The following is a 26,194-nucleotide window of genomic DNA, read 5'->3' as shown; positions in this document are numbered from 1 at the left end:
TAAATTGCCGAGACTGGCCACAAAACTGCGATTCTCCCGTCTCAGCCTCCCCAAAACTGGTACTTTAACATCAGTTAAAAACCAGCATGGCTCTGTACACTACTCTTACGCCATTGTGAAAGCCAAGCCTCTGCTCTGTGCCCTGGCTGAATCTCTCTTTTCCAGCACACTGGCTCACGTGTTGCCATATTCTCAAGTGGCAAGTGTCACAGAGCCGCCTTGTGGCTGTCCCTACAAAGTTTCCTTTCTGGGCTATCCACTACCCCAGGCTAGCAGCTAAAAGGATGATCCTACTAGAGACCAGACAATTGAGTTCTCTTTGCATCATCTAAAGCCAGATTGTGTATTCAAGAAATGCTACCACATTCTCTTGAGGATGCAGTGAGCATGTAAATACTTTAAAACTCTGAATATAATCCTCAGCTGATATGAAAAATACCTAGGTTTTAAACGGTACTCATCTCTGTCAAAGGCAAGGCCAAGAGCTTTGAAGTCCACTGAGTCCTCCTTTCTCAGATGGCTGGTTTTAGACAGTGTCGGGCTTATAGATCCGTCTTCCTGGCTACCTGCCATCAATTGCCATGCCCAACTTACCTTCCCTGGAGGCAGGTACCACATACCTCAGAGTCAGGTCCATCCATATTGTGAGTCCAGGTTCACACTACCTTGTTTTTGGAGGGTTTGGTGCCTGTTGATTTAGCAGATACTCATACCGACACACTCATTCCTTTTGTATTAACCCAACTTTTATTTACCTGTTAATGAAATCAGAACACGCTGAGTAGATCCCTACAATGTACTGCGTAGTGCTTTTGCATGTTAATCACTAAACTCAGACCTTCGTTAACACAGATGCCAGCCAGGAAACAAGATGGCTAGTTAGTTCATGAGAAATTTAATCACTAGTTTCTAGTAACCTTTAGTCTTGTTTAACAAATGAGAGCTTGTCAGAGCCTGGACAATACATATGGTAGATTATATCAAGTCACAAGAGTTTTTGCCTTTCTTTGGGTATAGTGCATAGGTTCCAGAGCGTACTCATACATCCTGATAGTCAGGATTTGGGTAAAAGAAAATAATTCTCTTTTCTGTTCACTTTAAAAACCTCAAACAGCCAGGCACAGTGACACGTGCCTGTAATCTCAGCTACTCAGGAGATGCAAGCAGAAGAATTCCAAGTCGCAGGCCAGCCTGGAACTTGCAAGACCGTCTCTCAAAATATTAAAAGGATTGGGAATGGTGGTAAAGCACTTCTGGTTCCTTCTCCAGTGCCCCCCTCCCTGTCCCAACACACAAAACACCCTCCAGGAAAAACCCAAGGTAAAATGTAGAGCCTTAATTATTATCCTACTGGGCTTAACTAAACCGTGAACTAGATGAGAAGAAAGGCATCTTCATAAACCCATTCTTAAGTCATTGGACAGCTGTATTAAATGTTCACTGATAATTTAAATACTTAAACAACTTTCAGGTTATCCACTGGGTCATTTCTATTGGGCTCAAAATAGTCTTTCTCTGAGCCAGGATACAAGTTCCAGTTTGACAGGCTGCTCCTCCCTGCACGGTCCCTTTCTTCAAGTGAGCACAGGATTGCTGGTGGCTGTGTATCAGCACAGAAGTGGTAAGGTCTTTCTGTTCTATAACAGCACGGGGTGGCTTCTTCAGCTTATGTGGTTTGTTGCCTGACCTCTTCTTTTAAGGTATCGCTTCCTAATTTTGATCATCCATTTCACACTCAGTTTTGCAAACTCTGCTGCTTTAAATAATGCCAAGAAGGCCCCACAGAGAAGAGCAATTGTGTTCCACGGGTTGGCTGTGATTATCTGTGAAACAAAACAATAGTGGGGTTACTGGCCGGCTTCAGTCTTGATCCTTGAGTCAGATTAGCATCATCAAGGAACGCTCCCAAGTTAGACCGTGACAAAAACACCTGTGTTCTGTAACTGTCCTAACTCTGTACTTCATTCAGGATATACCTTTAATGTCTCCAGATCAGTCTGAGAAAAATACAAACACTTTAGAGTGATTCTAAAAGAAAAAATGTTTTCTTTTTTTCGGGTGTGATGGTGCACACTTGTAACGCAGCGCTTGGGAGGCTGAGACAGGAGAATCACCCAGGTTCTAAGCCAGCCTCAGTTACTTAGTGAGGCTCTCAGCAACTTAGACCCTGTTTCCAAATAAAATATAAAAAATAGGTCTGAGAGTATAGCCCAGGGGTAGAAAAGCCCCTGGGTTCCCACCCCCAGTACCACCAAAAAAAAAAAAAAAATTTTTTTTTGCACAAACAAGATAATCAGTACTGAGCTTTTAGTTTGTGGTCTAATCCATTAACAAGTGACTTTGCTTTGAGATAAATTTCCCTAAAATTATACCCAACCTATAAGGTTAGTTCCTCTTGTTTTCTTCCCATCTCACAGTTATTTCAGTTGCCAGTGTCTTCTCCCAAACGGACTTCATGGACTCCTATCTCCACTGCTCTCTGCTCCTGCCTGTCATCTATTCCTCTGTTTAGATTTACTAATCCTGCAAGATCTCAGTGCCTTCTCTAACTACTAAACTTCTTGAATTCCAGCAGAGCTATGTATCCTATAGTTCTTTGACAGTTATTATCTGGTACTAGTCATTTTAAGCAATAAATATCTCCCTCACTAAATGTAAGTTCTAAGGTGGAGGTCTATTGATTTCTGAATTCCCAAGCATGGTAAAAAATAAAGCACCTGTAAGCCTAGTTTAGCAGGGTGACCTGAGACAGTGTAAACCCCAGTATTCCCATATGCAAGATGGGTCTAACACCACCAGTGCCCAGGACTGCTGTGAAGTTGAGTGACAACGTAAGAAAAGCAGGCCTTGAGCGAGGGGCTCTACTTGGCCTGTTACAGGCACCTCATACTGAATACATTACGTTAAGAAATGGTACAGAAGCCAGGTGTGGTGGCACACACTTGTAATCCCAGTACTTGGGAGACTGAGACAGGAGGATCACAGGTTTGTGGCCAGCCTCAGCAGGTTAGTGAGGCCCTCTGCAACTTAGTGAGACCATTACAAAATAAGAAATAAGGCTTGGAGTGCAGCCTGGAGGTAGAATACCCCTGCGTTCAATCCCCAGTTGCACGCACATTATGCACACAGAGCTAAAAACTAAGATCCTTCCACCTAGCCTTTAGCAAGCCTCTGGCCTGCGCCTTGGTAGGCAGCCTTGACAGTCAGTTCTGACTGTGGTAGCCAGTGACAACGGGCACAGCCATCTCACAGGATCCCTCGCTGGAGCCAGTGTACATGTTTGAGTCTCAGCCATGATCACGTCAGGACACTGTGTGACCATTAGATCTGGGCCTGGCTCTAGGTTAATGCTGTGCCAGCAATGTTCCTTTTGTAAGGCTGTTTGACTATCTCTCCCCTCCCGTGATGTTAAGTCCGAAGATTTAACATTGATGACATAACACAAGTAAGTGCCAGTCGTACACAGAACCAACAGAAGAGAGTGAATTCTGGTATGTATGTATGTATATAGTGGGTCTTTCTACTTAATTCTGCCAATTAGTATTACTACTAAGCAGCTCCTCTGTGCTAAGCTCTCGCTGGGTACCAGGTAACAGTAAAATGACAAAAGGCCCTGCCTTTACAGGGACAGAAGTCTAGTGATGAAGATCAGTGACATCACTGCCACAAATTATAAGCTGTTTTATGCTCTCAGAGAAGAGAACAGCCAGGTGGAAAGCCAGCAAGAATAAGCCAGAATGCTTCAGGACGGAATTTTCTCTCGTAGTCTTAAATCATACTCACATCTTGGACTTTCTGGATGAAAGGATCTTTCCATTCAAACACCACAAAGAACAACTGAGCACTCTTCTCGGCAGCTGGCCTCTGGTCAATGTAGTTAACCACGCTGGTCTAGACACAGAGAAGAGAAAGTGTTACTATTCTGGGCCTCCCATTGCAGGGGCCCTGGGAGAGGATACAGTAGGAAGGGGATCTGACACTTGGGCTCTCCTGACACCATCTTCTGGAGAGAGAGGGAGAGAAAGAGGGGCAGGAGGGTGGGGCAAAAAGAGGGGAAAAGTGCAAGCATACATGCACTGAAAACTTCATAGATACTAAAATTGATAAGGGTCAAGGCTTTACTGTGGTTTCCACACTTATTTGTGGAAACAGATAGGATCTGGGATGTACAGTAAGTGTTTTGTTTCAGTGTGGTACTGAGAATGGTACCAGATCCCGGTATATGGCCAGCCTCAGCTACTTAGTGAGGCCCTCCGAAACTTAGTGAGACCCTGTTTCAAAATAAAATTGGGCAGGAGGTGTAACTCTGAGGTAGAATGCCCCTGGCTTCCATCCCTGGGAGTGGGGGCAAAGAAAGAGAGGGAGAAGGAGAGAGAGAATGGGTTCGAAGAGCAGAAGGCCAGCCCCAGCCCAGGGCCTGCATCCACTATTTAAGCCTCTGCTCCTCCACCCATAAAACAGGACAAAATACTCACTAAGGTATGAGGACCAAATGAAACAATCTACTTAAAACAACTTTAAACTGTAACAATGAGTTTTGTTCAAAAAAGCTCATGATCCTGCCCCCAAAGACTTCCAATTTAGACAATAATAAAAGGCTCAAAAAAATCCTCAAATGTGTAAGTTCACTGGGGGTTTCACCCCTTTAGTTTCAGATCACAATTGGAGGCCAGGAGATGGGAGTAAGTGAGGCTGCACCTAACTGAGGCCATCAACACGCCTTTTCCCGAGCCTTTGTGGGGCTAGATGAGAACTTAATTCTTGTTAGCAAAGTATAGAAGACACTACAGATGACAAATCTGGATGCGAGTTATCTTACCAAATATTTTAAGAACTTACAGGGAGAGGCAACAGTCACCTGTGAAGGCAGGATGACAGGATGTTCCTTGAACAGTCTGAGAAGCCAGGGCTCGTGAAGGAGCAGTTTCAAGATTAACCCAAGTCAGCCCCCAAATGGCCTAGAGCATGACTTCTGGCCAGACACCCAACTGAACGGTCCTTCCGTTCCAACCCAGCCCTTTCAGCAAGAGTCCAGCCCAAACAACACCTTCCACAAGGGACAAAGGGTGACAAGGGCTGTCTCCTCCCACTGCCACTGCAACACTCGGCTGCTTTCGCTCCAAGTGTGGACGTGGGTGGAGGGCCGCCAGCCACTGCCTGGGTGGAAGCCCCAGAGGCAGAAACGGCCGCTGCTTTCACTCATGACTGACTGGCAGCCCGTGGAGGCAGCCCAGGCCGCCCACCTCCACCACGCCTTTTCCCACAGTCCTGCCCAGCCCTCACATGGCTACAGCAAGAGATTCAGGCCTCCTGGCTCCAGGCCAGTGGGCTGAAAGCTTTTTAATCAGACTTCCTTTTTGTTAAAAGTATCTGAGCAGCCAACTGTGGTGGTGCATGCTTGTAATCCCAGTATTTGGGAGGCGGAGACAGGAGGATCACAGGTTTGCGGCCAGCCTCAGCTACTTAGGGCCTCCACAACTTAGTGAGACCCTGTTTCAAAATAAAGAATAAAAAATGGGGTTGGGTGTAGCTAGGAGGTAGAATGCCCCTGAGTTCAATCCCCACTACCACATACCAAAAAAAAAAAAAAAGTCTGAGCACGCATTCAATGTATTTAAATGTATAATTCTATAAGTGATATAACATATTTTTATTGGTCTCGTGTGTGTGTGTGTGTGTGTGTGTGTGTGTGTGTGTGTGTGTGTGTGTGTTTTAATACGGATGGAACCAAAGGGCATTCTATCTCTGAGCTACACCCCAGCCCTATTTTTTTATTTGGAAACGGTCTCACTAAGTTACCGAGGGCCTCACTAGGTTGCTGAGGCTGAGTGCAAACCTGAAATCCTCCTGTCTCAAGCCTCCCAAGTACTGGGATTACAAGTGTGTGCTATCACGCCCAGCTTGTTTTATATTATATATATACACACACCCCTCCCCACAGGAGAGCACAAAGGCCCCTAGTGTGGCATATAAAGCTTACACAGGGTCCCATCTCCTTTCAGTGAAGGTCTACTCAACCTAAGACCCTGCTCCAAAGACTCTCTTCTGCACAGCTTCTCTCCACCCAGACTCCAGTGTGGGAAAGCCACCAGTAGTGCCAAGCAAGCCCAGGGCCGCCTACCTCTTGCCGGAACTCCACTGCTTCCCGCCCATCTTCCTCCTTGGTTTCCACCAGTGACATCTTGACCCAGGTGCGGAAGCCCCCAGAGAACTTCCAGCTGGAATAGGCACTCTCACAGGCCTGCATGAAGCCCACCCTGTCTGGGCTTGGGAGACAAAAAGAAGAAAGGTCTACATTAACCCAGGCCTAATAGCAGCAGCCAAACATGGCCAGACTCAAACTCCAGCCCCTACATCAAGCTGGTCTATTTGCTGGCACAAGAGGATGCTGCCCACTCCCTGCTTCCTCTCCAAAATCTGGTTGCCTTAACAGGGCTATTTGTCAGCCAACAGCAAAAGCAAAGCCCATCCCTGCTTTCTTTCTATTAAGCTTCCAAACGGAGGGGGAGCTGTCATCAGCCTGGAGCAGCAACCTGGTCCCTGCAGCTCCCCAGGGGAGAGATCCTCCTCCCTCCCACTCCTCCCTCCTGCCTCAGTGCTCAGCGCTTAGATCTGCAGAAGCCCCCGCATCATGGTGCTCCACTCTGGCTCTGCAGACAACTCCAGCGCAGTGAGCCTGAGGTGGCTCTCACTGGCTTCTCAGCTTCCTCTGGAAGGTCCAGGGAGGGAAAGGGGGTTTCTTGATGCTCAGCCAGATGGGACGCCTACCACATCTGGCTTAAGGCAGTACAGATGCAGCAGCATCAACGCGCAGAGAAGCAGAAACCCCAATACAGAACGAGGAAGCTCATGGAAGGATCCCAGGATGAAAAGCCTTCTGGGAGGATGGCAAGACATATCAGTGTCAATCACTAAGCCAAACATGAGAAGGAAGGAATGGGGCAGGAACTGGGTCAGGGCTAATTGGGTGATGTGATGTGTGCATGTATGTCTCCACCATCTTATATTCCATTAAGATATATGACTACAATCCACCAATACAAAATTTAAAAACTAAAGCCAGCCTTGGTGGTGCATGCTTGTAATTCCAGCATTCGGGAGGCTGAGACAGGAGGATCACAGTTTGCAGACAGCCTCAGCTACTTAGTGAGGTCCTCCACAACTTAGTGAAACCCTGTTCCAAAATAAAGAATAAGCCGGGCGTGGTGGTGCATGCTTGTAATCCCTGCTCTTGGGAGGCGGATACAGGAGGATGGCACAGGTTCGAAGCCAGCTGTGCTGGCTTAAGAGACCCTGTTTCCAAATAAAAAATATAAAATAGGTCTGGGAGTGTAGCCCAGAGGTAGAAGGGTTTCCAGGAACCCCAGTACCACCAAAAAAACTATATATATAAAATAGGGCGGGGGTGGAGCTCAGAGGTCAAATGCCCCTGGGTTCCATCTCCAGATCCTCAAAAAATTTAAAAAAAAATTAAAAAATAAAAAAGGATGGCAAGACAGACCAGCTTTAAACAGCAAAGGGAGAGGAACCATAGGGGCAGAAGATGCTAAGGCAGAGGCTCCAGGATCCAGGGTGGAAAGGACAAGGGGTGGTGTGCGGAGTGGCTTCCTGTTTGGTCAGGGTGTGGCCTCCCTGCCACCTGGCTGCCCCAAGCAGCAGCCAGACCAAACCATGTCTTCAGAGCAGGCACTACGTGCAAGGAGGAGAACACGCTCCACACCAGGTCTGCTTGGTTTGCAATGAGCTTAGTAACAGGCTGACCTCGCTGGGGTCTCTTCCTGGACCAGTGGGGCCTTGGCAGCACCGCCCTCTCCCTGTCCTCACCCTGCACCCCCAGCTTGGGGATGTGCAAGGCTAGAATAAGTTAAAAAGCAGATGTGAGAGCCCCGTGAACTCTGAAAGGCCACCTTTGCAGGAACTCCTGGAAAGAGGAGAAGAGGAGGTAGTCGATGGCACTGAAGTCCTCGCTACTGTTGTTCAGGCGGAACTGGAGGAAGACCAACTCCCGCTTCTTCACTTCCCGGGGCCCCTGAACAACCAGAGCGGATTTCTGCAGAGACAAAGGTCAGCATCTCAGTCCCGGGAGAGCTGCATGGTCCTGACCCTCGCCTTGGACACACAGGCTGCTAGTCTCATGGTACAAAATTAGAGAGCCCGTCTCCTCTCCCCGCACAGCCCTGGAGACCCTGCGCAGCGCCCAGAGCCAAGCCGAATGCACACATCCTGTTCCTTTTCCTTACCGGCTGGCTAAGCTATGAAGGCTCATCTTTATTTAGCGAGGACGTTCGTTTTCATCTGTTGTATATGCAAATGTTTTCTTCGATGTGTTACTTTGCTTTTAAGTTGACTTCTACTTACTATGTATGCTTCAACTTTAATACGGTGAAATCTGGAAGTTATTTTTCTTTATGGTGTCTGAGTTTTACTTGCTAGTAAGCAAAGTAAGCTCGAAGACAGCCACAGGGTGCTTCTCTATCTCTGCGATAATTGGACAGTGATTCCTGCCTGGCCAAAGCCTCCCGAGGCTTCCCACCTCACCTCTGTCTGGGTCATTACTGTACATGTTCTTCTAAATGTACTTTTTTTTTTTTTTTGGGTGGTACTGGGGGTGGAACCCACAGGCTTTTCTACCTCTAGGCTACACTCCCAGACCTATTTTATACTTTATTTGGAAACAGGGCCTCACTAAGTTGCTAAGAGCCTCACTAGGTAGCTGAGGCTGGCTTTGAACCTGCGCGATCCTCCCTCCTGTCTCAGTCTCCCAAGCGTGGGGATTACAAGTGGGCACCCCCCACCCCGGCTAAATGTACTTTAAAACTAAAAAATTGATTAGGACTTTGGGATGAAATTCAAATGATGGATCAATTAGAAAAAAATATCTTTAAATCAACTTTTACAAATGCTCTACAGATCTTTGAAAGGCTCATGGGTGTACAGCCAGGTACAAAGGTTTGTACACACATACATATGTGTACAAGTATACTCCAACTCGGTTAAATGTGCTAGTCAATTCTTATCCTTATTACTGGAGATCTGTGCGTTTCTGAGAGGGGCATTAAAATCACACTTTAAAATGATGGTATTTTTTATTTCTAATAGTTTTACTTAAAGTACAAAAATAACATTCATTTTTGTACATAAAGATTTGTGACTTAAACTTTAGTGGGCAGTAGTGGAACTGAACTTCTATCAACATTCACCACCCCTTTTCACCCTGTGCATCCGGCACTCCCCTTTGGTAAGAATACTGCCACCCTGCCTCTTCTGCTGACTCTTGCATTTCCCCGAGAGCCTTCGTCCACCTGCTCGTTTTCATCTTTCCGTGACATGTCCCTTTAAGTGGGCAGCAGAGAAGGCTAACTGCCCCCAGTCTCTGTTATCTACTTATTCCTTTAATACAAGAAATCTGAGCCCTCAGCAGAACACAGCCACCTCCCTGGAGCCCCATTTCTGGCCTCACATTTGGCCATGTGATGAAGTTCCCGGAACATGCAGGAAAGTGACTCATGTAGTTCCGAGTCACCGCATTAAGGAGGAACACGTGCCCCGCTTCTCACTCCCGCCCAGGAAGCCAGCCACGTGGACCAAGACAACACCCAGGGGCACAGGGACAGGACAGCGCTGGAGTCAGACGATCCCACGAGGCAGCACCACCCACTGACAAGTGGCGTCTCTCAGCCGCTGCATCTGCAGCCTTCACTTTTACACCAAAGCTTCACTTTCTGACCTGCACAATCTGTTAGACTGAGGCACCAGCTTAACCTTCGGGTGGCAAGAAAACTAAGCGGTAAGGAGACAGAGACGGATCCCAGGGCTGGAAAGCCTGCCCCTTACTGCACCAGAGCAAAGCATGTGATAAAAATAAACAATCACCAGATTTAAAACATGACAGACAGACCAGAAAAATCAATACGAATCTAAAGACCTACCAAATGTGACCAGCTGAGACCCTCAACGGGGGTCACTTTCATCTGAACGCAACAGAAATAGCCAGAGGTCTGTGTGTTTCTATAAAGTGCTCACTGCAGCGGCATGGGGGGAGGAGAGGGTGTTAACAAGCCACCTCCACACCTCTGCGATCTCAGCCCAGCGAGTCTCAAATGACACCAGCCAGGATGGGTGGTGAAATCTGTGCCGACCCCAGGGAGGGCAGCTTTCCTAACATCCACTGCAGGCGGGGCCACTGAGAATTACAACAGAGTAGACCGCCAGAGGGACTAGGCCAGAGCCCAGAGGAGTCCCCCAGAGGAGAGCAGTAAGGTCTAGCCAAGGAGCTGGCCTGGCACCAAGGCAGGGCTGGGTCCTGCCTCAGTGTCCCCACTGCTGCAGAGCTGGCCACTGCCTGGGCCACGCCCCTTTTCACACAGGACCCTCTGGCGCGCTGATTCTATTTCTCCTCCTGCGATTTTTCAGACAGTCTTGCTATGTTGTCCAGGCTGTCCTCCAACTCCTAGACTCAAGTGACCCTCCTGCCTCAGCCTCCAGAGCACTGGGTGGGTAGGCATGTGCTACCATGCCCGCCTCCTCCTGCTTCAGTTTAAACACTGGCTTCGGGAACAGACGCACAGGGAGGACATAACTCCTCTCTGAGTTCAGCTCGCAGGCTACAAGGAATTGACGATGGAGAAAACCAACCATCACTCGAAGCTGAGTGAGGGCAGTAACTGCAGGTAACTTCATTTTCATGGAAACTACTCTTTACAGCCATATTTCCTGAGTTTTTATAATATTTAAATTCTGAACTACTGTAACAAGTACATCTGGCATAAACAGATTTGGGAATGAGAGAGCTGACTCCTGGTAAGCTACTATTCACTGGGAAGAAGAGAAGGGCTGTCCCCAGGAGGGGCCTGGCTGTGCCAAGGGTATTCACCCGTGTTTCACGGAATGGAGAGAGCTGGGGTCCAAGAGTTTCTATTATAGATCCTGACAGAGATGGACAAAGGCCCACTGTTCTCCCTGCACACGGGTGAGCCAGCCACAGCTACGTGTCCACTGACATGGCCTCCCGTCTGCTCAGGGACCAGGGCCCACAGGCAGGGTGGAGGGGCTTCCTGAGGAGGAGGTCACAGGCTCTCAGGTGTGGGGCTGGCAGAGCACACCGGCAGACCCAGCTCAGGGAGGTGCAGTTACCACGGTCTGGTTGGAGAAAGGGTGCGTGTAGTTGATCCTCTGGGTGGTGCAGTTCGTATCACCGGGCTGCCCAGGGCTCGTCAGGGGTGGGATGACCTCGTAATGGTGCTTACAGCTGAGCAGCTGGGCCTGACCAGGATACAGAGCGATACCTGGGGACACAAACAGGGCAAAATGAATGTCAGAAGTTGAACCTCTGACTACTCCTGAAATCATTTCACACCTGAAATCATATCTCAGCCTCCCTGAGTGACTGCTGAGAAGGGAGAAGAGTCACGGCGCAGGAGCACACCTGCTGCCCTGAGAAAGCCCTACTCCAGGGGAGGGTACACGCCAGCCTCGGAAAGACTCTGCCCAGCCTGCGGCACCAGCAGAGGGAGCCTGCTCGCAGAGCCTGGCTCTGCAGCCCCACGCTGGTCACTCCTGCTGCCCACTGAGGGCTCTGGGATTCCCCAGAACTTGTGCCTGCTCTGACTGGGAGCTCCGAGTATCTCTCCTGGGGGAGCTGTTCCAACCTCAAGGGTAGAAATGCTGAGAGCCGCACGTGTCACATTCAGAGACAAGAGATGAGAGGCCGCAAGAGCCGTAGACAGAAACCAAAGTGGGCACACAAAGGGCAAACAGGACGGCAGTGCAGGTGGGGAGGTCCTGACCGGCAGGCTCAGCTGCACTTGCGCCGGCAGGGTCCTGGGGCAGAAGGTCCTGACTCTGGCTCTGCCCACCTGGGAGCAGGCATCCTGGGAGCAGGCATCCGGGAGCACAGCAGGTGGGCGGGGCCTGGGCCCACAGAACTCAGGGCTCCCATTCACTTCAAGCTTTCAGAGAGCCAGTGCCAGCCCCAGTCCTAGAGCACAGTCCACATGTGGCAGATGACTCCCCCTGGGAGGCTGGCACCCCAAAGGAGCAGGAAAGGCATACGTGTGGCCTGGAGCCCCTCTCCAGGCAGGCCTGTCCTCTCCCCCACCCACTCCCCCACCCACTGCCACCTGGAATTCACCTCTCATCCCCTGCGACCAGCTCCAGCCAGCCCTGTCAGCTCTCTCCAGAGAAGCCTCCACCTGCTCCTGGCTCCTCCTCCTCCTCCTCCTCCTCCCAGAAACTCACTGCCCACTGAGTGCTCCGCAAGCCCAGCTCAACCCCACCTCTCTGCAAAGCTCTGGTGATCACCCAGTGCTGCAGGCGCCACCTGGCCCTGTGCCTCTACTGCACACACCACAGTCCCGCTGGCACCCGGCTCCTCCACTGCCCGTGCTGGGAGGGTTTACCAGAGGCTGCTCCAGAGCTCGGGCCCTGGCACCTGGCCCAGGCAGGCTCTACCTGGGGCGTCATAGCGATCCACCTCCTTGTAAGACACGGACATGACAGGGTGCTTGAGCTTCTCACGAAAGTCTGTGATGGTCTGGTAGACCAGGAAGACGGCCACGGCCATGAGCAGCAGGTAGATGAAGATGAGCAGGACCGAGAAGACGTTCTTCAGGCAGGCCTTGCTGAAGCGGATGCTGCTGGAGGCAGACTCACTGTCCAGACCTGCCAACAACAAGCAGCAGGATGTGACGCAGGGCCCAGGACGGGGAGCAGCCAGGGAGAGGCAGCGACTCCAGGTCCACAGCAAGAGGTGAGGTCACCCCACACCGGCCTTTCCACCTCCCCCTCAAGCCAAAGCACAGGGCACCTGTAAACACTACACGCCCACCCTGACCGCCAGAGGACACCACAGCATGGGTGATGGAGTCTGGTTAATGGAGTTTACTCTCTTCAGGGACAGGCGGTTACACTCCAACAGTGAGCGGCCCAAGCTACCTCCCTGGCCTAACTCTCACGCCATCTCCCAGGCCCCCGGTTCCACTCTACTTCACGACTTTCTGTTCTCCAGTGTCTTCCTTGACTCTGGAGCCGCTCACGGTACCATTCCCTGTGCCTGGTCTGAAGCACTTCCCTCCCACCGCTGGCGACTAAGGCAGGTTTCCATTTAGAAAGGCATTTTCCCAGGGAATCCTTCTCTGACCTGCTAACTTCATTTAGGTAACCCTTTCCTCAGTGCTCTCAGGACGCCCTACATATCCCCTATTTCATCACACAGCAATGTCTATTTTTTTCCTATTTTTTACACCCTCAGAGCTCCATAAAGGCAAGAACAAGACTAGTTTTATCCATAACTGAATTTTTGGTGCTTCACGGTGACTACACGCGTCCTGATGTCATTCCTGCAACACAGCTCTGCCATCCCTACCTGCTCAGACATCATCCTGACCGTAGATTATTCTATTAGGGGCTGAACTGTGTTCCCCCAAATTCCCATGTTGAAGTCCTAACCCCATTGTGACCGTACTTGGAGATAGGGCCATGAAGGAACTAGTTAAGTTAAATGAGGTCGTAGGGATGGGGTCCTGATCTAGTGGGACTGGAGTCCCTCTAAGAAGAGAAAGAGGCCACCACCGTGTGTGTACACACAGGAAATGCACATGAAGATGCAGTGGGAGGGTGGCTTTCTGCAAGCCCAGGGGAGAGCCCTCACCAGAGACCAGCAGGCACCTTGATCTTGGGTTCCTATCCTCCAGACGGTGTTGCTTAAGACACCCAGGCTGTGGCACTTTCTATTGGAGCATGCGCTGACGTTCCCTTGGTGCACCCTCTGCTCCCTGACCGGGTCCCTGAAGGAAAGCCCTACTCCCTGCGTAACACAGCTGAGCGCAAGACTGGAAATGAGGAAGGAATTTGAATGCTAGCCCAAAAAAGTATGTGTGGCTTCTGAATTCCAACAGTGACAGAGAAGCTTGGTTATACCACCCTGCCACAGATAGCAGTTATAAAATGTGGACAATCTGACTTTCTGAGATTTGAATTGAGTTTCAATTGACTTTCAATTTAACTGACTTTCAATTCAACTAAAAAACAGCCCAAAGCAGGTCAGAACTCAAAGAAAGCATAACTTTGAAGAAGAAGAACCGTCCCTGGTGAGATCTGTAAATTTGTAACTTTTTGCCTGAGGGTACAGCCAATGTCTAAAAGACAGGGCTCTAGGTGACAGAGTTCAGGCCTGGAAGAGCAGTCAGAAAGCTAAGAAGAATCCTGACAAGAACAAGACACATACTGGATGAACCTCCCCAATACGTAAATAATTATATTCAAACCATTGGCTGGGGGCCAATTTAACACCCCCCTTAAAAAAAACTCAAACTGAGGAATATACCTCAACACAATAAAAGCCATAGCTAACTAACATAATAATGAACAAGGAAAAGCTCAAAGCTTTCCCTCTAAAATCTGGTACAAAACAAGGATGGCTGTTCTTACCACTTCGAGTCAACATAGTACTAGTCAACATAATACTAGAAGTCCTAGCCCGAGATTAGGAAAGAGAAAAAAAATAGAGACCATCCAAACTGGAAAGGAGGAAGTTAAACTGTTTGCAGATGACATGATGATCTTATATAGAGAAAACCCTAAAGACTCCACAAAAATAAAAAAAAATAAAAAGAGCCAGGAGTGGATGTACAGGCCTGTAATCCCAGTACTTGGAGCCTGAGATGGGAGGATTGCTGGTTCAAGGCTCAAGGCCAGCCTCAGCAACTCAGCAAGACCTTCAGCAATTTATTTTATTTGCAGTACTGGGGATGGAACCCAGGGGCCTTCTACCTCCGAGCTACACCCTCAGCCCTAATTTTTATTCTTTATTTTGAAACAGGGTCTCACTGAGTTGCAAAGGGCCTCACTAAGTAGCTGAGGCTGGCTGCAAACCTGAGATCCTCCTGTCTCAGCCTCCCAACTACTGGGATTTTAAGTGTGCGCCACCACGCCCGGCCCTGTTTTTTATTCTTTATGTTGAAACAGGGTCTCACTGAGTTGCAAAGGGCCTCATTAAATAGCTGAGGCTGGCTACAAACCGTAATCCTCCTGTTTTAGCCTCCCAAATGCTGGGATTACAAGCATGTGCCACCACACCCTGTAGACCTTCAGCAACTTAGCGAGACCCTGCTTCAAAATAAAAAGTAAAATAAGGCTGGAGGCATAACTCAGTGGTAGAACAGTCCTAGTGCAACACATACCCGTTAGAACTAATAAATGGATTCAGTAAAGGAACATCGATCAACATAAAAATCAGTAGCATTTCTATACACAAACGGAAAACTAGCTGAAAAGCAAACCAAGAAAACAATCCCATTTACAATGCACTGAAACCTATAAAAGATTAGTAAAAGAAACTCAGGCAGCTAGGCATGGTGGTAGAACACCTCTAATCCCAGTGACTGTGTAGGCTAAAGCAAGAGAACAGCAAATTCCAGTACAGCCTGGGTAACTTAGCAAGACCCGTCTCAAAATAAAAAGGGCTGGGGATGTAGCTCGGTGAGAGCTCTTAGCATGAGTGAGGTTCATTCTTCATTCACTAGCACCACAGGAAGGAAGGGAGGGAGGGAGGGAGGGACTCTTTTCCTCCTCTGGTAGAGTAGAAAAAGTATGGGTGAGACAGAGTTTATCTCAGTCTGTCTGTTCACCATCCATACAATCTTCTCCTGCTTTACTTAACCTTTCTGATCCACGACCCCTTGTTTATAAAATAATAACTGCCTCTCAGCCAGGCGTGGTGGTACATGCTTGTAATCTCAGTACTTGGGAGGCTGAGAAAGGAAGATCACAGATTCATAGCCAGCCTCAGCTACTTACTGAGGCCCTCCACAACTTAGTGAGACCCTATTTCAAAATAAAGAACAAAAAATAGGGTTAGGGGTGTAGCTGAGGTAGAAATGGCCCTGGGTTAAATCCCCAATACCAAAAAAAAAAAAAAAAAAAAAAGAAGAAAGAGCAGCCAACTCTCAGGGTTGTCATGAGAATTAAATGTGGCAGGAGTTGGTAGAACCGGACACAGAAGAAGCCTTCAGGAAACACGAGCTGCCTTTTCAAGTGTCCTTCCTTCTGCACAGTCTTCTCTGATTAAGCAGCAGGCAGAATGATAGAATTTCATGGCCCATTTTTCTCTCACACAAATATAGATACCAAAAAGAACAGAACCCCACTTCCAAAAATTCCCTCAAGGGGCTGGGGCAAGCTGGGACTCCATTCATTCACTCCATAAATCTTTATTCCCAGGGCCAAAGCGGTAAACGAAACAGACTAATGTCTGCCCTCACGGAGCGTCTGGTAGTAGAAGAGATGAACATTTTGCAGTCAAAAAGATATATTACTTACTGCAAAAGCAAGAGCTGCAAAGGAGAAGCGTGCAGGATAAGTGACTCCCAAGGAGCTGAGAGAAGGCCCTGTAGAAAAACGATCAGCCGGAAGCCCAAGAGCTCCTGGGTCACCTCTGGGACAGACAGAAACATGAGACTCACATAGGAGCAAGCGATGCCTGATACAGGGGACAGGCCTAGGTGGATCACCTGCTAGAGAGACAGAAGGAGCCAAAGAAACACCCAACACCCAAGCACTGGAGCATAGCTGCAAAGGAGTCTGGGCAGAGTGGCCTGAGAGGTACTCTGTGGAAGCCAAGGAAGTAGAGAGCGTCCAAGAGAAAGAAGCAGTCAACTGTGTCGACGTGACCGCAGGGCTGAAGCTCAGTAAGACGCCAGCTGACTGACAGGCTGCTTATCCATCTGGGCAGCAGTACTGGAGAGGCCTTGCTATCTGCGCACTGCAGCCTGAGACGGCTCCCAGAGGGCTCTGGGCTGTGATATTACAGGCTCTCCTACCTGAAGCTTCCCAGGGCAGGAGGAATGGAAGAACAAAGACCCAAAACATCTACCACTGTATCCCATGACCTGACCTCAGGAACTAGCTCGAACTGGAGTATCAAAACAAGCAGGCAAAGCTGGGCGTGGTGGCACACTCTTGTAATCCCAGAATTTGGGAGGCTCAGACAGGAGGATCCAGGTTTGCAAACAGCCTCAGCTACTTAGCGAGGCCCTTTGCAACTCAGTGAGACCCTGTTTCAAAATAAAGAATAAAAAATAGGGCTGGGGTGTAGCTTGGAGGTAGAAAGTCCCTGGGTTCCATCCCCAATACTGAAAAAAAGAAAAAAAAGCCAGGTGTGGTGGCGCACACCTGTAATACCAGTACTTGGGAGGCTTAGACAGGAGATTCGTAGTTTCAAGGACAGCCTAGAGAGACTCAGCAAACTAGCAAAAAACCCTGTTTCAAAATAAAAATAATAATAATAATAAGCCAGGTGTGGTGGTGGTGCATATTTGTAATCCCAGTACTGGGGAGGCTGAGAGAGGAGGATTGCAAGTTCACAACCAGCCTGTTACCTAGAGAGGCTCTCCATAACCTAGACCCTGTTTCAAGATAAAGAATAAAAAGTAGGGCTGGGGTATAGTTCAGAGGTAGCACACCCCTGGGTTCAATCCCCAGTTCTGCAAAAATAACAAAATAAAATAAATAAAATAAGGCTGGGGGTATAGCTCAGGGGTAGAACACCCATACCCAGTACCACACACATAAAAAAGAGCAGAGCAGGCAAACTGCTCACCTGCCACAGCGGCCTGGCAGGGACCATGGCCAGTGCCGACCCTGGGCCAAGCAAGTACGTGCAGGAGCTGACCTGCACTGGTGGTGCAGCAGGAGCTGCTGGCGCACCAGCCGTGGTGCTTTTGAGACGCTGGAGAGCCAAGAGGCAGGGCTGAGCCACAAGATGGTCACCCGCAGGAGCAGGGCAACACCGGGCTGCCAGAACCCAGTGCCCAAGCCCCGCCCACAGCGCTCAGCACCATCCCGGAGATCAGCAGCTGGCACAGCAGGCAAGTCTGAAAAAGAAAGCTCTCGGATGTCAGATGCATCCAGTGGTTCCTGGCTACCTCCTGGCTGGTGTCTGTGATGTAAGATAAAGTTTCTCTAGCCTGGACACACTCCAACCTCCACTGGGCTAGGCTGGGCTGCCCCTCTTTGGAATCCCCAACTCCACTCCATCCCAGAGCTCTGAGTTCCTGTCTGGTGTCCTTCAGTTCAACCTAAAAGTCTCCCCTCGTGTAGGATACATCTAGTGACCAACTTCCTTGGCTCTTGTTTATCTGGTGCTGTGGTTTCAATGTATGTGTCCCTCCAAATTCCTGCTGAAATGTCAACCCAATGCAACAGTATTGAAAGGTGAGGCCTTCAGGAGGTGGCCAGGCCGTGAGGCTCTAACCTGATGGATGGGATGCGTACCTTTAGAAAAGATTATTTGTGTGGCATGTGACTATAGTCCAAGGGCTTGGGAGGCTGAGACTGGAGGATCACAGGTTCAAGGCCAGCCTTAGCAAGGCCCTCAGCAACTTACTGAGACCCTGTTTCAAAATAAAAAATAAAATAGGGCTGAGGGTGTCACTCAGAGGTAGGACACCCCTGGGTCAATCCCCAGGATGGGAGGGAGAGAGGAAGGGAGGAAAAAAGGAAGAGGAAGGAAACATCTAGCATACACAAAGCTCTGGTTCAATCCCCAATATTGCACACACACACAAAAGTGTGTGTGTGTGGTACTGGGGTTCCTGGAAACCCTTCTACCTCCGGGCTACATTCCCAGACTTATTTTATATTTTTGTTTGGAAACAGGGTCTCTTAAGCCAGAGAGGCTGGCTTCGAACCTGCACGATCCTCCTGTCTCCACCTCCCAAGCGTGGGGATTACAAGCATGCGCCACCACGCATGGCAACACACACACGTGTGTGTGTGTGTGTGTGTGTGTGTGTGTGTGTGTGTGTGTGGTACTGGGGTTCCTGGAAGCCCTTCTACCTCCAGGCTACACTCCCAGACCTATTTTATACTTTTTTTATATTTGGAAACAGGGTTTCTTAAGCCAGCCCGGCTGGCTTTGAACCTGCACGATCCTCCTGTCTCCACCTCCCAAGTGTGGGGATTACAAGCATGCGCCAACATGCCCAGCCACGCACGTTTTTTTAATATATATATATATTAAGCCAGATATGGTGGCATAAGCCTGTAATCCCTGCTACTCGCTGGGCTAAGAGGATCCCAAGTTGGAGGCCAGTATGGGCAACTTAGCAACCCTATCTCTGAAAATAAGATAGAAAGGGCTGGGAATGTAGCTCAGTGGTAGAATACTCCAGGTTCAATCCCCAGTGCCACAAAAGAAAAGAGAAAACTAAGGAAAAAGGAGAAAAAAAGGATAAGGCTTGAGACACCGAGTTCAACCTTTCTGCCTTGCCGGCATGTGAGGACACAGCTACAAGGCACCGTGCTGGGAGGAGGAAGCCAGTCCTCTCCACACACTGAATATCCTGGGGTCTTGGCCTTAGACCTGCTGGCCTCCAGAACAGCAGAGATCAATTTCATAACTGATCTGGATAATTTAATAAATTACCCAGCCTACGGTATTCTGTTACAGCTGTATAAAGGGACCAAAGTATTTGGGGATGCCTTTAACCCCTCCTCCTGTGGGAAGGACACTTTTGCTGACTCTAGGATTCCTGACTGACAAGTATGATTTTCATTACTTTGACAAAGATATGGCTACAGATTTAATTGTCTAACAAATCAAGCCGGGGGTGGGGGGCAGGGTGCTCATTCCAGTTTGGGCCCAAGCATCGGGGAGTTAGGCTGCCCCCATCCCCAGCAGACCCTTCAGCCTTCACTGTCCCCCCAAAGAATACAGCAAGAGCCTGCCCCTCACACCTCCCCCTTCTTGCCCTCTGAGCATTCACTGAATGAGGAGAACAAGCAATCTGAGCAGAAGACACAGGCTGCCTGCCATTCCTCTGTGTAGCCCAGGGGAAAAAGTAGAGACAGCCCGCATGCTGTTCCCCTGTGCAGCCCAGGGGAGAGTACAGAGAGCCTGCCTGCCATTCTCCTTCCCAGCCTGGGGGAGAGTAGTGATCGTCTGCCTGCTGTTCTATGCAGCCCAGGGAGAGAGGACCCCCCCAGTCCCAGCATAGCCCCTAGCATGATTCTGAGGACCCCAAGTAAGTCCCTGCACAAGGAGCAGCAGCATAGGGCAGGCTGAGAGCAGATGGTCCTCCCAGGGACCAGTGGCAGAAAGACTTCCCCTCCACCCAGCAGCCCCATATACGCTGGGCCTGCCGTGTAGAACCAGGACAGCAGTCAGGGCTGGAAGCAGGTAACCCGGAGAATCAAGACCTGCATCATACAAATGTGTTGCTACTGTGTGCTGGCCCCAAAGATACACCCTGGACCCAACCAAGCAGCTCCAGTGGAAAGGGAACAGAGGCGCCACGGACTATTTAACATCAAAGTGTCTCCAATGAAAAAGGACCACTAAGATGGACAAAACCAACTCCTTGGACCCTGACCTCGGCTAGCCCTTGGACTCAGGCAGCTGCAGGAGGGACACACAAACCCCCTGAGGCTTCTCCACAGGGACTGCAGTCACCAGGCCACCTGGAGCCTCCTAGAGATGAGGGGGCACCCTTGCCCCACCTGGGAAAAGTGCAAGACCTTTTCCTGGGAAACTTCCTCCTGCCTTGAGATGGTTATTAATAAATTTCTAACCAGGCACAGTGGTACACACTTATAATCCCAGCATTTGAGGAGCTGAGACAGGAGGATCGCGGTTCGCGGACAGCCTCAGCTACTTAGTGAGGCCCTCTGCAACTCGGTGAGACTCTGTTTCAAAATAAAGAATAAAAAATAGGACTGGAGGTGTAGCTTGAAGGTAGAATGCCCCTGGGTTACATTCCCAGTACCACAGGAAAAAAAAATTTTTTTTCTATTCCTTATGAATCTTATAATAAAACTGATGACCTTGGGGAGGGAGGGAGCAGACACCAGCCTAGATGTATCCTCTGTCTTGCGGCTAGTTAAATATGCATAGCTGTAGAAAACTAGGGCAATACCTGAGATATGACACCAAGGTGCAGAGCAAGGGGCTCTTCCACTCCCAGAGTCAGCAAGGCACCTGGACTAGGTCCTCAGGCACAGCAAGAGCACAGCTGTTTCCAGCACTCCCACCCCAGCACCGAGCCTCCTCACCTGGTAAGACACCTGGACCTTGGACTTTGACGGTCTGCTTGTCCTGCTCGTCTGCTTGCTCTGAGTTCTCAATCACCTGGTCCAACTCCTCACTCAGCTAAAGGGAGAAGGAAGCAAAGTGAGTGAACAGGTTAGCTGCATCTGCTTTGCTTTTCTAGACTAAAATAGAAAAGCAGAAGCTGCTGCACACTGATGGTGTTGACATGTTGGTTTCTTCTTGAGGGCTGTGAGGGAAAATATGCCCATGCCTCTCTTCTAGCTCCTGGTGACAGCCAGCAATTCTTGGCTGATAGATACATGCGTCTGATTTCCAGTCTCTGCCTCTATCTTCACAAGGTGTTCTCCCTGAGTCTGTCTTAGCCTGATTTTCTTCAAGGACACTAGTCATATTGGGTTAGGGGCCCACCCTACTAACTCTTAACAGTATGAGTTAGTACTTCATACTGAAACCCTACTACTAAACAAGGTTACAGTCTGAGATACTGGAGGCTAGGACTTCAACATATCTTTGTTTTGGGGAAACACAATTCAACCTACTACATTTTTCATGGCCATGAAGCCAATGCAACACAGAGGTAGGAGTCAAATCCCAGTTGGTCTAGTTCCAAAGCCCAAGGTCTTCACCACTTCTCAAAAGAAGAGGAAATATGACTTAGAGTCTGCCGAGAGAGGGGAAAAGGTGGGGGGATGGATGGTAAAGTTGTTGTAGAGCTCTCCGAGACTCCAGCTAAAGTTCCCTGACTTAGGCTGTAAATGACAGGAGGTGGGAAGGGTAGTCCAGGTGACAGGTGCTAATTAACAGCCTGTAACAGGCAACCTCATCTCACTTGTCAGCATTCTCACCTGTCAAATGGAGGAAACCATGCCACTGAGAAAAGCAGAAAGGATACAGTTTTAATCACCAGGCTCCACAGGACTAGGAAGGAGGGCAAGAGAAGTCAGAGATTAGAGGAGGATACATCATTGAATTGGGAGAGAGAATGGTTTTCCCAAGCGCTTTTTCAGCTTCATAGTATCATCATTTAAGGTTTCAAGATATTTCACTTAAAAATTCATCTCCAGGAGTCGAGTTAAAAAAACAGCTCATATAAACCGGGCATGGTGGCACATGCTTGTAATCCTAGCATTTGGAAGGCTGAGACCGGAGGATCGTGGTTCGCGGACAGCCCCAGCTACTTAGTGAGGCCCTCTGCAATTCAGTGAGACCCGGTTTCAAAATAAAGAATAAAAAATAGGGCAGGGGGTGTAGCTTGGAGGTCAAATGCCCCTGGGTTCCATCCCCAGACCCGGAAAAAAAAAAAAAAAAAAAAAAACCCAGCTCATATGCATATGTTTTGCTCCCATCCCTTTATCTAAGAATTCACTCCTTAAATCAGACAAATATCCTCAGTTTAAAGCCCTCCAAGCAGAAATAAAAGAAATAAAAAAATAAAAACTGCAAGTAGGAGAGGACTGGGAGTCTGGAGAAGGCATCATGAGACACAGGCCAGAAGACATGGCAAAACAGAGGGCCTTGGCCTTCAGTGCAGTTTCACTGGTCCTGGAAACACACATGATTATCTGATTCAAGCTTCATCTAGGTTCACCCTGACCCAGGTAGCAACACCCTCCCATCCAGATCCTTCCTGACTACCTGCAGCCATAATGAGCCCACCTCCTTGCCTACCCTGGCCAAATCCTCAGTATGCCCTGTCCCCAAAGCCAAAATCCCCCCTCAGCAGACAACCAACTCAGAGTTAGGTCCGCTCTAAAAAAGATGCAGGTCATTTCTGGGCAGTCTTCTTGGGACTTCAGAACAGCCTTTTAAAAAGTCAAGTGGAAGGGTCCTTCCAGTACCTTCCACCATGGGGATACCCCCAGTGAGCAACAGACTTCACCAGTGGCCTTGCTCCGCAAGAAGATAGCTGCCTATATTTTAGTAAATAATTTATATGAAGCAGGAGCTGCCTACATCCTGTTCTTCACAGAGGGTCATCAAGCACTGAGCTAAGCACTTTCCATGTACCATTCGCTTTTAACCAGTGTGTTCACAATGCAGCAGAACCTAGGTGGGTAGGAAGATAGCCAAGGTAATAAACTGCTGAGTTTGCTGAGTTTTGATTATTCTGGATAAGAAGGAGGGCAGCATTGGAACTATGAAAACAAAATGCTCTGGGGTCAGGGCCAGGGCTTAAAACAAATATGAAGATAATTAAGAAAGGACTGAAGAAAGAAGTGGTAACATAGATTTACATTCAGGTGATTACAGCAGACACAGGACCACAAACTGGAGGAGTGAGAATGTGGAATTTCCTACCCTTGGCAAGTGAGAGGAGCACAGTGGAGAGCAAGAGAGAAAGGTTACCAAGGTGACCAAGGTTTTCGGCAGGCGGGCACTAAGGGAGATGAGGGGGCCAGGAGGAAGAGCTGCTCTAAGGAAAAGCCGGAGCTCAGCCTGGACGCAGGTCAGGCAAGAGACAAAAGAACTGGAAAGCGATTCTTAAAGTCGTGGGAGGAGGAGACACAGAAGGGTCAGACTGAGAGGAGCGCGAAGCAGCAATGACGGTGGAGGCACTTTTTCAAAGTAGGCGGCCACCAAGACGAGGGGCAATTATCCCGGCCATTAGCCGCGGTGGCCGCGAGGCCCTGGGCTTGCAGGAAGGCTGATGCCAAATGCGCATCTGCTCTCGCCCGCAGGAGGATGCAGCTGTTTCCACTCGTGGCACAGAACAGAGGCCCGGACGATGGGCCGCGCCACTGGCTGGGGCCGAGGTGGTTTTAATCATTCACCTGCTGGTTACAGACCGCGGCTTCAGGGACTCCATCCCTCGGCCAATCCACCCGCAGCATCCGGAGGCGGCTGGGCGGCCGCCCCCTTCCTGCCTGCCGGCGCTGCGGCTCGTGGGTGCCCCGCGACCTCCGGCGGACTCGCTGACCCCGTCCCCCGGGGCTGCGCAGCCCGAGTCCCCCGAGCTCCAAAGGTCCAGACCCCGAGATTCCGCTCCACCGCCTCCCAAGAAATTTTGCAGCCACCCCCTTCTCCTTCGTACCTCCTGGTAGGATGTGGAGAGTTCCTGCCCGATCATGGCATTGGTGGGGCGAAGGCACACCTGAGCCCGCTTCGGCCCGGGCGGCGTCGAGAGATGGAAGTGCAGCGGCAGCGCCTGGACCTGCAGCCTCCGCCTAGCGAGGCGGGCTCCGAACTGCGTCCGAGACAGGCGTGGCGCGCTCTGCGCGTGCGCCTCGCTCTCTTCCGCCGGGCTGCGAAGGGGCTGCTGGGAAATGTAGTTTTGGCGGGGCGCCTAAGCAGGAGAGCTGTGCAGAGTCCAGGCTGACTCCTGGCCCAAAGCCCTAACGGTTTAGTCTTTCACTTCCTCTTTTCGTTGGAGAGAGAGGGATGGAGGAAATGAATGCCAAATGGAACAAGGAGGCCAGATCAAATGGGTAGGAGCGCCTAAACTGTAACTGCAAGAGAAAGCTTGACTGGGGATAAATGCCTGTAGAGCACTTTGGATGTTAAGAAGAACATTCACTTGTTTATGTCCTTGATCCTGCGAGGAAGCCTGTGAGGAGAATATTTTTCTCCCTATTTTATTTTGCAGATGAAGAAATTGAGGCACCTTGTTTCAAATAAGATAGAAGGAGAGCGGTGATCAAGTGATGATTTCATTCAGGAGTGAATCGATGTTTCTTTTCCATTATTCTTGAGGCACACACTTGGAGTGAGGAGCCCAAGTTCCTTTCCTGGATCAGCCCCTCACCCATAGATCTTTCAACTCACAGAGCCCTCCTGCCGGCCTTGGCACGACTGTTAAACCCTGCTCTTCTTCACAGGGCTTATGAGAGGCCAAAGTGTGCATGCAACGAACACCCATAGGCGCTATTTGACCACATCAGAAGCCCTGAGCCCTAAAAGTGGCAGAAAATTTGGGTGCTGGCCATGTAAGGGTAGGTCTCTCCTCCCCTCCCACTGCCTGAACAGCTGTTCTGGGCGGCCACCCTGGGCTGCTAAGTGGTAAAGCAGATAGAGGCTGCTTATTAGGCCTCTGAATGCTGCTCTGTGAACCCTGCAGCTGCAGCTCTGCAGTTCCCTCCACTCAGCCCACCAGGCCTCTTCCCTCCTCTGGCAAGCACATCAGAACACCCTGGGCCCTCTGGAGCCTTAGCTGTGGGAGGTCCCATCACCCCCTCTACCTTCCCTTACCCCCAAATCCCTTACATCTGTTGAATGAGATAGTATATAACACAGCTAACATTTGTAGGGGTCAGCATATGTTTGCTAAATTTATGAATAAAATACTTTAGCATTTCATTTTGGAGTGCTTGCTGGCCAAAGCAAAAACAACAAGCAACAATTACATTTCTTGCTACATTAATACAAGGATGCTTGATAGGACATGGCATACTACCACAGAATTTTAAGCTGGAAGTAACCAAAGAAATTTATTCCAGTCTTATTATTCCTCTCTGTTTTTTTGTCATTGTGACCAAACTGGAAAAGATGGATGTGCTCCCACATTTGAAGGAGATACTAGATAATCCAGTATTCAACTTGGTTTAGCAATAAAATGTACCAAGCCCTGGACTACAAAATGAATAAGGTACCCCACCAACCTTGCTCCTGGGGCTCTTCCATACTAGCATGGAGAAATGGACCATAAGAGTTTTTAGCCGGGCATGCTGGCACAGGCCTGTAATTTCAGTACTTGGGAGGCTGATACAGAAGGATGATAGGTTCAAGGACAGCTTCAGCAACTTAGCAAGTCTCTCAGCAATTTAGTGAGACTCTATATAAAAAAATAAAAAAAAAGGAGCCGGGCGTGGTGATGCACGCTTGTAATCCAGCATTCAGGAGGCTGAGACCAAAGGATTGTGGTTCGCGGACAGCCTCAGCTACTTAGTGAGGCCCTCTGCAACGTAGTGAGACCCTGTTTCAAAATAAAGAATAAAAAATAGGGCAGGGGTGTAGCTTGGAGGTCGAATACTCCTGGGTTCCATCCTGAGACCCACAAAAATAAAAATAAAAATAAAAATAGGGCCAAGTGTGTAGTTCCGAGGTAGAATGCTCCTAGGTTCAGTCCTCAATACCATACACAAATAGTTTTCAGTCCTTGATGTCCCCAAGGCCTCTCCTCCCACTTTCTCCCAGCACCTATCAATCAGGCTT

At 49.3% G+C, this 26,194-nt stretch overlaps 1 protein-coding gene across 2 annotated transcripts; it reads right to left on the bottom strand.

The window, feature by feature from the left end:
- Window positions 1-1,661: 1,661 nt before the first annotated feature.
- On the bottom strand, window positions 1,662-24,113 carry PACC1 (proton activated chloride channel 1; the record flags this gene model as incomplete). Of its 2 annotated transcripts, XM_080699154.1 has the most annotated exons (8): window positions 1,662-1,823; window positions 3,784-3,891; window positions 6,122-6,266; window positions 7,908-8,050; window positions 11,134-11,285; window positions 12,451-12,660; window positions 21,049-21,145; window positions 24,078-24,113. In XM_080699154.1, 8 exons carry the CDS (start codon window positions 24,111-24,113, stop codon window positions 1,662-1,664), a joined length of 1,053 nt encoding a protein of 350 aa, XP_080555280.1. The 2 variants fall into 2 exon arrangements, with proteins under 2 accessions (XP_080555280.1, XP_080555281.1); XM_080699155.1 differs by lacking the exon at window positions 12,451-12,660.
- Window positions 24,114-26,194: the final 2,081 nt, after the last annotated feature.

The sequence above is a fragment of the Muscardinus avellanarius genome, assembly GCF_963383645.1.
Source record: "Muscardinus avellanarius genome assembly, chromosome: 7".
Taxonomy (NCBI): Eukaryota; Metazoa; Chordata; class Mammalia; order Rodentia; family Gliridae; genus Muscardinus; species Muscardinus avellanarius.
This window is presented reverse-complemented; position numbering and strand designations above follow the sequence as displayed.